We start from the raw sequence: 17210 nt of genomic DNA, 5'->3' as shown, positions 1-17210 counted from the left end.
AGTTATCACTCATTACATTCCGTTAATTTTCCAAAGAATGGAAAGGTAAATTTATTCCGCTCCATCGTAGAATATCCAAACAATAGAATGTCTCTCTACTCAATTTCATTCGGTTCCGTTACATTTTACTCCGCTCCGTTGTCTTCCACCAATCCAATGAGAGCCTACACTTACACTATTCATGTAAAGCTTTATTAATTTATCCATCATCATATCAATTTATCTGAGTCTATCACCACAACGAAGGTTTATCCTACCTTCACTCACTCATAGCTCCAATGAACCTCTGAAACCTTCTTCAATGGCCGTTCGAGCAGTTAACACCTACTCGCTCCTCCGCCCTTCCTCCCCTTCTCTCTCCACAGTCCCCCGCTTCTTCTCCCCACACCGCCCTCCCCCCTCCGCTCTCCGCTTCCATCCTCCTCCCTCCTCCTCCCATGTCTGCCATACTCAAACTCGCTCCATCAAAAGCCTCTTCGAAACCGTTATGGAAGAACTTCAAGCCAAACGTAAACTCCGCAAGAAAATTGTTTCCGTTAACGCTTCTTCTTCTTCGTCAAAGTACGCTTCTCTTTCCATTTCCTTTGCAAAAAGATACCAATGCACTGTTTGGATAAAAGACTTATTTGCAGCTTATCACATACATGCTTATCATGATAAGTGCTTGTTTATAACTTATAAGCTATTTCTTTAGTAAAAGCTTATTTGAATTGACTTATTTTAGCTTATTTACCAGCATAAGTTTTGTGAGACTGTGGACCCGTTTGGATTGAGCTTATTTTGAGCTTATGCAGAACAGCTTATGCAAATAAATAAGCTTTTATTTATTAGTCATGATCTTGTTAAGGTAGTTTATGAGAAAACAACTTATGAAGATAAAGTTTTCGTTAGTGAGAACTTATAAATTAATATAAAAACTTATTTATTAGCAGAAGCTATTTTTCATAAGCTAAAAATAAGCTCAATCCAAACGGGGCCGCATGTGATACCTTTTGAAAATAGCTTGTGAATTTTTTTATAAGCTCTGTTTTTGTTCTCCGGTGAGCTGAATTGATTTTGAGTGATGAGATGAATGTAAAGTGATTTATATTTGGATGTATTTATGTAAAAGTGGATTTAACAATAAATTTAAGGCTAAAATCAATTGTAGAAGCCAAAAGCTGCAAATTCTTAGTGGATTTATCAATTGTAGAAATGTGTGGTTTAGGATTTGAGAGTTTTATATCTTTTGCTTAATTATAATTTAGAGCTTGTAAATTTTAACTGTGCAATGCAATTTCTAGCACGTGCTTTGTGGAATTGCGGTTTGTTTGTGTTTTGCAAGTCTTAAGAACTTGACCGGGCAATTCACACAGAGGACGTTTGGATAAATAGATTAATTAATGACTTTTTTGAGAGTCCTTACATTGGATAATGATTATGGACATGGTCTGATAAAGAACTTAATTAAGTGCTTATAGTAAAAGCACTTTATCATATAACTGTTTATGCATAAGCTATATCTATAACAAGATAAGGTAAAGTAATTTTGTTTTCATATAAGCTGTATTCAGAAGCTATTATCGACAAACTTGTGAAAATAAGCTGAAAATAGTTTGTGGACATGTCATAAGCTGTTATCTTAAGTACTCATAAATAGTCTCACAAATGTTTACGCTTGTGGATATGCTCAAATAAGGCAATCTGAACAGGCTCTTTAAGTGGTTACCTTATCTGATATTTATTTATCATATAATAGTAAGGGCTTTCTTTTAAAGAGAGAATCAGGTTAAGTTTTTTATAAGTCATGTAAAAGCACACACTGCATGTATAAGCTATAAGGCACTCACTATCACAAAGGCACTGGCGCTGTAGACACCATTGATAATCCGAAGAAAAAAAAAAAAAGTAGTATCGATTGAATGCAACTACATGTGTCAGTGTGGTTTTGGTGTTGGACACTGGACGCACTTTAAATCTGTAGTGTTGGTGGTGCATAATTTATGAGGAATTTTGCAGAACTTAAATAAAGTGAGAACATATTTACAATCCCTGCCCCTAAATATTTGGCCCTTTTGAGAAAATCACAAGAATTAAGAAAACTAATTGTTGTATTAATTTTGTTGACAATTTCTATTGTTTTACAAGTTTACCCTTTAGGAGACATAATAAGTTAATGTTTTCATAGAGTATTTATTACATATTGTAGAAAAATATGTAACATAAATAGGGGTATATTGGTAAAGAAATAATTAATGTACTTGAAATTTGAAAGGGGTCTTATAAAAAGGGATAGAGAAAAACTCAAAAGGGTATTATATTTAGAGATGGAGGTAGTATAGTTATATTTATTAGTTGTTCAAAACAACGGCTCATGTCATAGATTTAATTGCAGCAAAGGTTTTGAAGGTATTTGTTACAGCATTGTGACTGTAATTGGGGATGTATTTGTCTGCAATTTTGCACTATATACAAATACACGAATACTATTTTCTATGTGATCTTAAAAGATAGAATACATAAATACAGAAACACTGTCAAAATCCGGAGGAAAAAGTAATGATATAAAAAATTTGAAATGTGCTTTTTACTTTTTTATTTTATTTTATCCTCCTCCTTTTGGTTTTGCTGTTTTAACAACCATAGAAACTATTTTCTGCAATAATGTTTTGGATACCCGTTATGAAAAGGAAGACAAGTAAATTTTTCATACAAGCCTAGATTTGATGTTACCGCTTTCCCATTGCTTTGGTTACTATCTAAATTTTATTTGCTGGTTTGACAGCACGGAACTATTGAATGAAGAGCATGTTGAAGATAGACTTGTGAAGCGTTCCTTGCAAAAAGGTTTGCTTTTGGAATTCAAGAAAGATTCTGATAAAATATTGCTAGCAGTAGCTCAGAGACCTGATGGCAAGAAGAACTGGATGGTTTCAGATCAGGTTTTTGTTGAAACAGCATAATGCGGCATGTTTAATAGGTTGCTAGGTGTTTGGGACCTATTGCATTGTTATTAAATGCTAAAAGCTTTTAGATTTTATGTAGTCTAACTGTGCCTTGATTTTTTGTGCTGAAGAATGGTGTCACTAGTTCCATCAAGCCACAACAAGTGACATATATTGTTCCCGGCATATCCAATTTTGACCAAGCAGATATCGCACATTTTGTTCAGAAAGCTCAGGACAACATGGTAAATTTCACAATTTAAATGTAATAGAGATCACAAATTATACCTTTCTCTCTTATTACTGTAACTAAGTACTGGATGATATGATGCAGGACCCATCACTACTTGAATTTGCTTGGTTTGAGCTACATGAAAAGAATAAGTCCGTGACAGTTGAAGAGATGGCTGAGGTAGTACCAATATGATCTCTGGACTGAATGTCAAAGTATGTTTCTATATCCTTACATGAAATGCCTGTTCTGCAGATAATTTTTGGTTGTATTGAGCCTCTCGAGAGTTATTCTGCTCATCTCTTGCTATCAAAAGACGAAATATACTTTACTATACTCGAATCGAAAGGATTGCGTTGCGTTTATGGACCTCGACCAAGTGAGCAGGTAGATGTATTACTCTCAGATGTAGAGTACCTTGAAAAAATCAATGTTTTCATGACACATCGTAAGATAACTTGTATATGCTCTCTGAGGATATTTGCAATCATAACAAAAAAACATATACATATATTTTTCTCTTATCCATATAAAAAATGTATTCTTTTCTTTGTAAATAAATACTACACATGTATTTTTTCCCTAACCAATGTCAAATAGATACAAAATAACAATAGTCCTATTTAAGATAAGTCTTAGATTCTGTTTGATTGCTCACTATTTACTGTGTACTACTAGCTGTTTTATTTTCATCTCCCCATTCTAACAATTCAAAAAGCAAGCTCATAAGTCTAATTCACCACGAGACAGCTATAGCAGTTAAAGAAATCGGTCACCACCGTCATCAAATGGGTCTTTTATATCTCCCCTACTATCTCATAACCATGTTTGTCTTAAGTTTTATATCGTCAAAATGAATAAAAGAGTTTGTACAATAATTTTACTCACAACCTGAAGAACAAATTTGCCCAAAAGTTTTTAAGACAAGTTTTTGGAGTTTCTCCCGTAGTACTGGAGAAATGTCCCAAGCATACATATTTTGTTTCAATCCATAACAATAGATAAAAGGGGATTGTGGATACCCCTTTTTGGGTTGGTTTTTTTTTATTCCAAATTTACCCTTTATTTGAACTATTTTATTTACTATTTTCTCCTTTTTATAATATTATTTAAATTATTAATTAATTAAATTTAGATCCTGTTAAAATAGGAACAATGGCACTAAAATAGGAATGTAAATTATTAATAAAAAAATATTTAAATCCCATTAAAATATGAACAACAACACTACAATACGAACAATATTGAACATTATTAAAATAACTTATTTTAATCTTATTTGTGAAATATTTTTGATCATGTATCTGTCAAAATTGATATGTCTTTCTCTATACAATTAAGCACAGTAGAAAAGCGGACAGACGGGCACATAAGTGCTCGTCTGAACGCTAGTAGTTATAAAAGTTTGAAGATATTGTGTGGATATGTATTGAGGAATATCATACACATATCAGTATGGATACACCCTACCGGTATGACACCTTTTTTGGCAATTTTGGAGTATCTGGCCTTCGTAGATAGCCTTGCATTATTTTTGTTATTTTAAACTGTTTTGAATTTTTTGTAAATTGGGATGCCAAATCAGTTATTTGAAGCCAATGCTTGTGAGGTGCCACTCTTTCTGTACTAAAAAATATATAAAACATTGTTATTGTGGGATCTTGTCATATGAGTCATAGGCTTCTTTCGTAAGCAGCTAATTTGGGATTAAAATAGACTTTGACTTCTATTTGTTGCAAAGTATGTGGTCTTTTAAGGTGGTTTTCCTATAAATATGTTGAAGTGGGCAGCCTAGCTACATTGGTGTTTTGTTAAGGAGGATTTGTTATGCTCCAAAGTTTATTTACAATTCTTTGTTATTGTATTAGAAGTTAGATAGAAATAGAGAAAATTGCTTTCAATAGTTAATGAGACGCATTGAAAGGTATATGCATTGCTAGTGCTTTGCTCGTTATTTAAAGTTCATATCCATGAATCTTTGAATTACATAAGTGATAAGTGTGGTATTTTCATTAATGAGGTTGTTCTTTGTTTTGTCTTGCATTAATTTTAAGAAGTCTAAGCAGAAATGTATTTCCCTTTTGTTTTATTTTTAAAAAGGAAGGTTGAGGAGCTTATTCGTAGAAAGGTTGCAAAGGAAGCTGCTGAGAAAGAATTTCAGAACTTCATTAAACTATTATGCTCTGCAAAATCAAGGCCTTCACATGATAAACCTTCCAAATCTTCGTGGAAGGATGAGGAGAAAATTTGGAGCAGAATTGAGTCACTTGAAGCATATGCTATTGATGCTTGTATAAGTGATGAACAAAGGAAAACAGCTGGGATAGTAATATTCTGTCTCATAGTTTGTTTTGATTTTTTGTTCTATTTGGCAATTGACATGTCTCTTTGTGTGTAAATTCTAAGAAGCAATAACACTAAAATCACTGAGTCTTACTCCATTAGGGGAGAATCCACAAATTAAATTATGTAACTTATTTTAATTGGACTACTTGTACTGTGTATAAAAGTCACCCCGATAATGTTCTGTTCTTACAAAAAACACTGCTTTCTAAAACGAGAGAGGCTGATCTTTATGGATTCAGTTGTCTTTTTGCTCGGAAGTTTAGTAGAAAAATCATGGAGTATGAGGGTTGAATGCCTAGAGTATGAGGGTCTTACGCTGTTGACTGACCCCTGTAGTTGATCTCATCTAGTTAAAGTTTGGTTGTTGTTGTCATTATCCATCTCAAGATAGTAGGCCGTTATATATGTCGCCAAAGATTACTTTGTTGTTCTTATAATAAGTTTACCCTCCATGCTTCTTGCAGATACTAAAGGAAATGGGTCTGGCAAAAACATCATCATCAGCTGTAAATCTTTTGATAGATATTGGATATTTTCCTATACATGTCAATCTTGATTTGTTGAAGTTGAGAATTCCCACTGATCACTTGGAAGAGATCACATCAGCTGCTCAAAGTCTTCTATCAGATTCATCTGATCCAGACGAGGTGATTTTTATTTGCTTGATTGTCTCACAATATTGCTCAAAATCTTCTAATGGTTCCTATGTCTGGATTCTTTATCACTTAGAATTATCTAATACGCTTGGATTCCTATGTATGGATTCCTATGTTTGCATGATATTTTGATACACTTGGATTTGAAATTATTTAATTTGTTGACAGTTTTAATATACCTGTTTCATCCTTGAAAACCTAATATCACTTAGAATATTAGCAGTTGATGCATGCTAACTGAATATTTTATCCTTGACAAGGTTATGATGTCATATATTGCTAAGATAAAGGGTAACAAGAAAATTTGTTAATGAATAACTTTTACAAATACTATTGTTAACAATCAACTGCTCACTGTTGATTGTCAATATGCTTTTAAACATTATAAGTTGCATGGTATCTATATTTTAACCTGTTAAATATGACTTATGACAAGGAAATAAGAGATGTATTCAAGCAGGGCTGATGGAATAAATGAGTGTTTTGGGTGTCATTTACAATACAAAAGTATCACTAAGCTTAACAGATAATTTTATTGTAAAACTATATCCCCTAGGATGTGATGTTAATCACGGTTGAATACAAAGCAGCAAAGAGTTAAAACCAAACTAGGCTCAATGTTGTATATATGGGAATGTTACAATGTATGAGGGGGCACAAGACAAAATAGGAAAAAGTTGGCGTAGTACCCTATTATGGATAAGATGGTAGAATCCTCCCTTAGGAAGTTTGATCGTGTTTCGAGAAGACCTATTGATGGCCTATCAATGATAGTAGATCAGATGGAGTGTAGTCCAATAGTTAAAAGTTGATTTAAAACTATAAAAGTTATAGGGCAGACCATTAAAAGAAATTTTTATTTAAATGGTTTGTCACTAGACGTTGTTTGTAATTGGAGACTATAATGTTGTTTGATCCATATCTCCAACTCCATATTTGTTGTTTATTCGTTACTGTACAAAGTTGGAAGAGGATATTGCAGGAAATTTAAAGTTGAATGTTAATAACTGGTAGGTGTGGTCAACCAAGGGCATGTTTTTACCAAGCATGAAAATTTTGAAATATCCAGATATCTTATCTTACATCCTAATATCCTACTGAGCGATAAGGTGGTCTAGGAGGAGGAACATGCGGGTTGTTGAAGGAGTAGTGCGTTCAACTCCCTCTCCCACTAAAATTCCAACAATTAATTTCCGACATTTGTCATTTAAAAACATTCTGATATCCTACCACTTTATAGTGTATATGTACCAAATTTCGCGTAGAAAGCTGGATTAATCAGATTCTTTGACTAAATACATGGACTGTATGACTTTTGATTGTTTTGATTTGTTATATACATGTACTGAAACTTTACATACATTTTGATATTCTCATTTTCTTCTGTAATTGCTTTGAATCCTCCTATTGTTACCTGGAAACATCTTATATTTATGTAGTTTGATAATTATTTTGTTTTTCACATGTTTAGATTAACAGGAAGAACCTTACTAACCTGAAGGTCTATGCCATTGATGTTGATGAAGCTGATGAGGTGATCAATCAATCATTTTCTATTAGTTTTAATGAGTTTCTTGTGAGTGTTGCTCCATTGATTTTAAGGACCCTAACATTTTATTAACAAATAATATGTAGCTTGATGATGCTCTGAGTGCAACAAAGTTACAAGATGGTCGGATTAACATTTGGATACATGTTGCAGACGCAACTAGATATGTTCAACCTGGAAGTATTGTGGATAGGTATGTGGTTGATGTTTAAAGAGAGATTTTATTATATGTTTGATGTCATCTTCTTCCTTAACGTTCTTAATGGCACACAGGGAGGCTATGAGAAGAGGAACTTCTGTTTTCTTGCCCACTGCTACATATTCTATGTTTCCAGAAAATCTTGCCATGGGAGCTATGAGTTTGAGACAAGGGGAGGTTTGTAATGCTGTTACTGTATCAGTTGTGCTGCATGATGATGGCAGGTAAACTTAGATTTGTTGAGTGCATGTTCTGCTAAAATTCATCCATTAGCACATTAGAAATATAACATCAAAATCCACTCAACTGTGCTATGTTGCATTAAATTTATTTTAACTTGAAGGAGAGAAAAGATGGAAAATCTGAATATTAATTTTGATGATCCAAAAAAGTACAGACCTCAATTACACCCTTTTATAGACTAATGTAAGCAAATCATTGGGAAAAACTCAAGTCCCACATTGGATAGATAGGATTCTTCATAAGAGTTTATAAAGACGAGGCACTCTTCATTTTATGAGCTGGTTCTGTAAGGATGAGTTACTCCCCAATTTCAACAAGGTATCAGAGCCTATCGTTTCGGGCCACCCACCAAGCCCAATAGTGTTGGGCGTGAGGGGGTGTATTGAGAAAAACCCAAGTCTCACATTGGACAGATAAGACTCTTGATAAGAGTTTATAAAGAGGATGCACTCCTCACCTTATGATCCGGTTTTGTAAGGATGAGTTAGACCCCAATTTCAACAAATCGTAATAATGGCTATTCTAGAATTAAGGGAAATCTGAAAACAATAAAGTAAATCCTATTATAAAAGGGAATACCTTTCATTATAAAAGGGAATACCTTTCCTGTTTCATCCATAAAAAACCACAGGAAATATTGAAACATTGAAAGTCTCAACAATAATAACATCTATGATTATATTTTTATAGGTGGCCTTCTATTAATAATATTCTCTGCATTTAACAGCATTGCAGAATGTTCAGTGTTCAACTCAGTGATTAAACCAACGTACATGTTAACATATGAGAGCGCATCAGAGCTACTCAATTTGAACCTTGAAGAGGAGGTTGAACTTAGAATTTTGTCTGAGGCTGCAAATCTTCGGTTAAATTGGCGCCGCCAGCAGGTAGGTTCCTTCTTTTGATTTGTGATTATAATAATTTAGGTTTTTAATGTTCTTATGGTTTTTCTGTATCCCTTTTGGTAAAAGAGGTGATTCTTATGTCAGATCATATATATGGAATAACGATAAACTATAAACTATTTAATTAATCACATTTGAGAAGATCTTCAGTTGACATCATTCCCTGATTTATAATTCATAGCTTTACAGGTTTCATAACTGTCTAAATAAAGCATGACGTGAAACCTGTTACTTAAATCATCCAACAAGAATATTATGTAATTTATCTGGGATTCGAGGAGCTTTGGTCTATCCCATGGATCTTAAAATTTTATTATTCTCGGATAAGTGATGAAAAATTGCATTTGTATTTTATATTTTTGTATGTCGTTAATAAAAAAGCAATCACACTATTGTAAACTGGCAGCATGCTTTAATGGACAAAGTTTTTACCTATTTGTTTGTATTCCTTCAAATCACTTTAGATAGCTTTATAGCTAGTTCAAAGTATCGAAAGTATATTGTCTGAGAGGCCGGTAGTTTTTTTGAATTTAGAAACTTATACCCAATACGTGGAGTCAAATATTGCACGAATTTATGGAGCTGTCTATACTATAATAGTTTTAGCTGAATGCTTGGGCATAAATACGACTTAGTAATTGAAATCCATGCTTGTTGATCCTTAATGATATTCTGACTTGTGGAATTGGCTATTTATTTAAAAAGCATTTAGTTAGCTGAAGCTATTTATTTTTATTAGTCTCTGATATTTTAGGATTTGCATTCCCTTCCTTTGTTAAGGGTGCAGTCGAGACAGCAACATTAGAAGCTCGCATCAAAGTGTCTAATCCAGAGGATCCAGAGCCATCAATAAACCTTTATGTAGAAAATCAGGCAGACCCTGCAATGCGATTAGTCTCTGAGATGATGATCCTCTGTGGCGAAGCTATAGCTACATTTGGATCTCGGAATAACATTCCTTTACCCTACAGGGGACAACCTCAATCAGATATAAATCTTTCTGAATTTTCCCATCTTCCAGAAGGGCCTGTTAGGAGCTTTGCCCTAGTCAAGATAATGCGTGCAGCTGAAATTGATTTCAGGAAGCCAGCACGCCACGGGGTTTTGGGAATTCCTGGTTATGTTCAATTTACCTCTCCCATCCGTAGATATTTGGACCTTCTTGCTCATTATCAGGTATGTTTCTTTTGATTTTATAATTGCAAAGTAGAATATATTACATGACTTGATGCTTCTAGATGCATGCTATGAAATTGTTTACGAAATCAGCAAGAGTCAGGATACTGAAGGAAACTAGATTGAAAAACATGAAACTTTTAGTTCCCTTCACAAGGGACAGGATGCAGGATGGGACAGTTTGGGATACCTGAACTATCTATATGTTTTTGGAGAAATACTTACAAAAGTTAGTATCTATATTTATATACAAATTCCTCCTAAGGATCTAATTAGATAATGACTTTATATTATATACAACTACTTGTGGTTATTAAAAGGATAGTAAATATTGTTGGTGAAAAAGTATATTCAACGGTCCCTATTTACATGCATATGTATTTCAATTAATATTTAAGACTTTACTGGGTGCTTTTTGTTTATAGCTGTTTTTATACTGTTTACATTTCTGATTCTGATATTCAGAGATTGCAAAGCTTTGTTGTATTTCTTTTTATTTATTTATTTATTTTTATCTTCCTACTCTCGTTTTTTTTTTTATTTATCTTGTCTCCATGCTATATTTTGATTAATTTGCTCTCCACCAATGTAAGTCCATATTTGATTTCCTTCATTCTACATATTCATCATATAGCCTGAAAATATATACCCCATATCATATTGACAGTTATGTTCGTGTAGAAGCGGTATTTGGGTTTATATTCATGCAGTGATTATAACCTAGAAGAAGACATGATTTTATAGCTCCAAATATATTATATTTTAGTTTTTTATTTTATTTTTAATATATTGGTCCTCATACTCACACCAATACATATTTTGCTATGTGATTAACTTCATCTAAGTATTTTCTTCTAAGATGTTTTTCTGTCTGTTTTGGATGTGTCTGGAATGATTTTGTTTTTCCTGCAGATAAAGGCATTTCTTAGAGGCGAGCCGCCACCCTTTACATCTGGTAATCTCGAAGGTCTAGCAGCAGGTGTAAATGAGAAAGTTAGAGCAGTGAGGAAGCTCTCCAACAGTAGTCTCCGTTACTGGATACTAGAATACTTACGAAAACAACCAAAAGAGAGAAGATACCGTGCTTTAGTCCTTAAATTTTTGAAAGATCGCATTGCAGCTCTGTTGTTGGTTGAGGTAAGCAGATAATTGCTCTCTATTATATAATATTTTTCATAGGCCGTGCCATTCGATAATTGTCCTACTGAGAATGTAGCAGCATATAAAACATCTAGACAGGATAGTGATATACACTGGTTCAGAATCTCGACAGAAAAGATAATTTAGTGAGAAATTATCACTACTCAATAGTTGTACTTGTACCAGTGGGTAAGAAAAACAGAATACAAAGAAATACAGAAACCCTCATCCATGTATTCCAGAGATCCAGAACATTCTATCCTTAGCCTCCTTTCCAATAATACTCAAGATTGCCCTCTCTAATCTTCCACTCATTATTTGTAACCTATCATCTTCCACTTTGACTAATTCCTTAACTAATTAACTACTCCATTTGACTAATAGAGTTATATAACATGTATCTGCTAAATATTAGTTGTGTCGATGGCATATTGGTCAGTGAACCAGTCATACAAGTAGCTGTATTGAGTTGAATACTGTTTTCACTAGGTTTGATATTTCAAATACCAATTGACAAAAAAGTTATAGTTGAATATGATCGAAATTCAATTGTGATAGAAGATGAGATTGATTTTTGAATAAGACTGGGAGAACTGATGGAAAATAAGCTTTATAACAGCATAACAGTGATAAAAATTACAGTTACAGAACAATTGTAATTGATGACTACATAATAACATAATATTTGGTTATGGTTTAATCCTTCTCTTATTCCAGACATCATGTATATAAATGTCCTAAGCCAGTGATTTCCACTTAATTGATGGTCAGATTCTCAGTTATAGCCAAACCTTAATAACTCGATTCTTTAGTCCTATATCTCAATTTAGCTTTCCCTAATTCCTTAGGCGAACTCAATCCAGACCTGCAGTATTTGCAGGAATCACAAGATCACACAATTTTCATTTGTTATTACTAGGCATGTTTTTATTTGTGCTTTTTACTTGACATCTTAATGCACATTACATGAGTATGTTCAGATAACCTCGGGTATTACTCATACGTGTTTTGACACCATGCAATTGTGTTATTCTATTGTTTTGAATCCTAAGATGATTCTCGTTTGCAGGTTGGATTTCAAGCTACTGCTTGGGTCTCAGTTGGATCACAGATAGGGGATGAAGTAGTGGTTAAGGTTGAACAGTCACATCCACGTGACGATATTATTTATGTGAAGGAGGTTGTAAGAGGTTGAAAAGACCTTTTCAATTTCAACAAGTTGTTCAAAAGGCTAAGCTCCTAGAAGTTCTTCTGTATTTAATATCAGCTAACACATGAACCACACTCTTTCATTTGAGAGCATAGCCTTGTTAACTCCCAGTCAGCTTGGCTAGTTCGGTTCAACCTCGTCTTTTGCATGGAAGTGCGATCACGCTTCACTGGCCAAAATTCATCATTTAAAGCTGTTCAAATCTTTAAGAGCATCTCTTGCACAGAAGTTCTTGAATGTTTCGGCCTTCAATTGTGCTGCAATTGTACATCATTTTCTCTAAGCATGCAGTGGCATAAAGTTAGCAGGTTTTCACCACCGCCGATAGTTTGCCCATTATTAACTTTTTAAGATGGTCTCTAATAGAGGTTGTTGTAGTAATGCATTGCCAAAAGGAGATTTTTCTCATATTTTACTGAAAATTCATGGCTGAGGGCATTTTGTTTTTGGAACGGTAAATGATAGTTATTTTTGTAAGATTCATTAGATGTTAGAGAGTGGGTTTCAAATCTTATCCTCTCATAATTCCCAATTTTTATCCCAAGAATGTATATTGTAATGTGAGTTTCTTCAAGAAGTCTCGATTGAACATTTGCTAGATGTATTATTTTATTTTTTGGTACAATGCTAGATGTATTAGAACTGCAACATGTTATTTGTTTCGATCATAGTGGATATGGAGGAGACATTTTCATTAAATGGTTATAACGATGATTCGATATCAACCAAGGATAAAAAAAAAGAACGAAGATTTGCCTGCGATTCCTAAAGTTGTTACTATATTGGAGACTCAGATAGACCAGTTCAATAGAAAACTATTTTGTGTACAAAGAGAAAGAAGGTATGACCTTATGATCTTTCATCCCTTCGTTCATAATGCAAAGGTTGTTTTAGCCAAAATTTGCCAAAGGGGGAGATTGTTGGGTTTTTAGACATATGTTTGCTGCATTTTGCTAAAACTTTAGTTATAGCAAGATATCAGACATAATGTCTTAACATGTTGGTACGACAACAGAACGTGCTTTGATCCGCTTCTTGGATATTCGCTTTTAATCGTGAAGATTTTCATATAATATCTAAAGATTTGCATCACGGGAAGAGTTGACCAAGTTAGCATGTTTCTAGAAGCAGAGGAAGGCGGTTTATACTTAGCTTAGTCCTTAAGAATGTTGTTGCAACATTTAAAGAAACATCTGATCTGCTTCAGAATAATTGTGCTGGAATATCGAGATTTCAGCTGATCTTTAGGCAAGACTTGCGCATCACACCTATTCTGCATTCAAGCTATATAAACAAAGACAAAAGACCTAACTTTTCACTGAAGCCGCAATTAAAAGAGTCATCTAGGGTTTTAGTCTGTTTTTCTTATTTGTGAGCCACTCTCTTATCACTTTGATATTAGAGTTGGACTTTGTAATTGAGTTGTAATGCTCTGAATCTCTCTAAGCTTTTAAGCACGATTTGATTCCTTTCTAGGAGAGTGTCTCCATATTTGTTAAGAACTTCAAGGACGGTCACTGGTCAGTGACTAAGAGGAAGTGAGTGGGTCCCCATATCTAGGACTAGTGAGAGTCTTAGGTAGAAATTACACGGGTAGGGGTTAAGTGAGAAGACAGTGAACTGGGTTGTTCACGTGTGAACAGGGGGGTTTACATAGCACTTTGAATTGATACCATTATAGTGAATTTTCTTCCTAGCTTGGTAGCCCCCAGATGTAAGTGAAGTTGCACCGAACTGGGTCAACAAACAACCTGAATTATTTACTTTCTGTCCTTCACTATACTTGTTATCTGTATTACTGTTGTCACGATGTTCTGACTTCTTGCGAGACATCTGTTATATTTTGAATATTTTAGATGATTTTTAATTATTTAACACTTGGATAATATTAATATTTATGTTTTATTAATGTTTGAATGTTTGAAAATTATATTGTGTTGTTAATTCTAATGTTATAAATTGAATTTTCTGTTTGAACAACTGGTCAAAGGCCAAAACAGTTGACTACATGCTCTAAAACAGAGGCTCAGCCAAAATAGATGGTTTCTGCCTCTGTGCTGATGCAATTTGGATATATAATCTGGAGAGTTTTTTCACTTTCCAGATTATGTACTCCGGAAACATCATTTTTCACCCCAAATGTTGATTTTCTACGGGGTGATTGACACATTTCGAATTACATATTCCGAAAAGTGCAAAAACTGTACGAATTATATAATATGAATCCATCCAATGCACATTGGCACCAACATCCATCAGGTTGGTTTAAGTTCCAAAATCCACGAATTTGTCCGGAACTCATTCTCTGAAAGGAGTTCGGATTATGTAATACGGACAAAGGGTATTTTGGAAAAAAAATAGGACGCGCGTAGAAATGAATAGGGTGGGAAAATTAATAGTCAAATAAAATAGATACAAAAACTGGGGACATAAATCTAGCCCAGTGAAAAAGAAAACCAACCTAAAATATAATGAAGTTCAGTCCAAAGGGTTACAAAAAACAACAAGGAGCATACACATACAACGTACAATTCAACGAACCTGCGTGCTAACCCAAAATTAAATTGCAAAAAAAGAGTAGTACATGAATGAACACAAGAAATGGAAAACAGATACAAGTTCATACGAACTTGAACCTTTTCATGTATGACAATGAATCCGACCACCAACACGATACCAAATCCACAAACCAAGTCAACTACGACACAAAACAACAAATTTACGCGGCCATTTCTAGTCTATCAATTTGAATCCTCCGAACAACAAGCTTGGACAAAAACATCACTTTATATAAGAGACAAAAAAATGAAATAAAATTTCAATTATATGTTGAAAATATTTTCCAGAAAAATTAGGGAAAAAATCATTTTTTTCATCTCAAATTTATATATGCACTTCGACTTTTCTTACAATACAAAATTGATGTCTTATATCTTATTTATAAATGTCCTGAAGTCTCTTAGACAACTTTTTGGAGCCAAAAAAATTGTTGCACATTTCCTTCCTAATTTTTTGTTGTTTCTTTATATTTTTAGAAAATGATCGCGTGTATTATATCTTATTTATTAAAGTTCTTAAGTCTTTTAGAGAACTTTTTGGAGCCAAAAATATTGTTGCATATTTCCTTCATAATTTTTTGTCGTTTCTCTATTTTTTTTAAATGATGGCGTATATTATATCTTTTTAATAAAAGTTCTTAAGTCTCTTAAACAACTTTTTGGAGCCAAAAACGTTCTTGCATATTTTCTTCCTAATTTTTTGTTGTTTCTATATATTTTGTAGAAAATGATCGTGTGTCTTAACTTATTTATAAAAGTTCTTAAGTCTCCTAGACAACTTTTTGGACCCAAAAATGTTGAAGTCTAAATTACTTCGAGGGTTTTATTATTTGTCTTTTGGATGCATTGTCAATGATTTTTTTTTTCATAACTAGGATTGGACGAAGGGTCAACCCTAATCCCTATCAATGTTTTTTTCATAACAAGGATTGGACCAAGGGTCAACCTTAATCCCTTATCTTTTTACATTAGTCTTGGATGTACTTACAAAACACATCTAATAGCTAGCACCAAGATGTATGGGTTTTGTAGATAGCTAGCACCAAGATGTATGGGTTTTGTAGATAATGTAATCTCAATTGGAGAGTCGATGAAGGAATAGAATGGGATGTTGGAGACTTGGAGAGAAGCCTTAGAAGCGCAAGATATTCGTTTGAGTAGAAGCAAGACGTAGTATATGTAATGTAATTTCAGCAAAAGACGAAGTAGTTTGACCTTAGAGGTGAAAGTTGGAGATCATATCATACAAGTTACACAGTTTAAATATCTTATGTTCAGTCTTTTAACAAAAAAAATCATGGGTTCATAGTACAAAATGACGGAGAAATAAAAGCAGATGTAAATCATTGTATTCAAGTTGGATTGTTGAAATGGACAAGTTACACAGTTGTATTCAATATTGATGGTAGCTTTCTAGAAGATTTGGGTTGTTTAGGTGCTGGCGTTGTTGTTCGCAACCACGATGGAGATTGGATAGCTGGTTTTTCTCACTATGAAGCTGGAGGTGATGCGTTATTAGCTGAGTTACGTGCTATCTATATAGGTCTTGATTTTTGTAGTCTAAAAGGCTATGACAACATTATTTGTGAGAGTGATTGTTTGGAAGCAATTGACCTGATTATTGATGGTCGTGATCATACTTTGCACACTTATGCTACTGACATCCTTCATATTAGAGATGCTTTATATGAAAATGGTAATGCAACATTGGTGCATGTTCTTAGGGAACAAAATATGTGTGCACAGTTCATGGCCAAGGAAGGATCACATGCAAGGTGCTCTGCTCGTTGGAACTGCCCTCCACCTGGCATGGAATCTCTCATTATGAGAGATAAGCTTGGAACTTAGTTTTGCCTCTCCCTCTTTTTTCTTTTTCTTTTTGTCTCATTACTTTATACCACTACCAAAAAAAAATAATTGAAAAATCAATCATTTTTTGAATGTTTTTTTTCTTCGAACAAGCTCATTTTTTTAAAGTTAAAACTTAAATGCCAATGTTTTGTAGTAAAAAGTATGAGTTATAGTACCCCATCCGGTCAATATTATAAACAAAACTTTGCATTTTAGATTCA

The 17210-nt window shown here is 33.7% G+C and overlaps 2 protein-coding genes across 2 annotated transcripts; both read left to right on the top strand.

Moving 5' to 3' along the window:
* Positions 1–225: 225 nt before the first annotated feature.
* On the top strand, positions 226–13171 carry EMB2730 (Ribonuclease II/R family protein). The gene is made up of 14 exons (XM_085700328.1): positions 226–561; positions 2765–2921; positions 3056–3169; positions 3259–3336; positions 3412–3543; positions 5261–5482; positions 5967–6149; positions 7630–7692; positions 7794–7900; positions 7981–8130; positions 8877–9036; positions 9835–10230; positions 11143–11367; positions 12440–13171. The coding sequence occupies exons 1-14, from the start codon at positions 302–304 to the stop codon at positions 12563–12565; spliced, it is 2373 nt and encodes a 790-aa protein (XP_085556454.1). The 5' UTR covers positions 226–301; the 3' UTR covers positions 12566–13171.
* A 119-nt stretch (positions 13172–13290) lies between these two features.
* Positions 13291–16986, top strand: LOC146926882 (uncharacterized). Its single transcript, XM_085706983.1, has 2 exons — positions 13291–13421; positions 16518–16986. Exons 1-2 carry the CDS (start codon positions 13291–13293, stop codon positions 16984–16986), a joined length of 600 nt encoding a protein of 199 aa, XP_085563109.1.
* Positions 16987–17210: the final 224 nt, after the last annotated feature.

Source organism: Medicago sativa, chromosome 4, assembly GCF_051527215.1.
Source record: "Medicago sativa cultivar Bolivia chromosome 4, Bolivia_mono, whole genome shotgun sequence".
Taxonomy (NCBI): domain Eukaryota; kingdom Viridiplantae; phylum Streptophyta; class Magnoliopsida; order Fabales; family Fabaceae; genus Medicago; species Medicago sativa.
The sequence above is the reverse complement of the archived record's forward strand: the minus strand, read 5'-3'. Positions and strand labels throughout refer to the sequence as shown.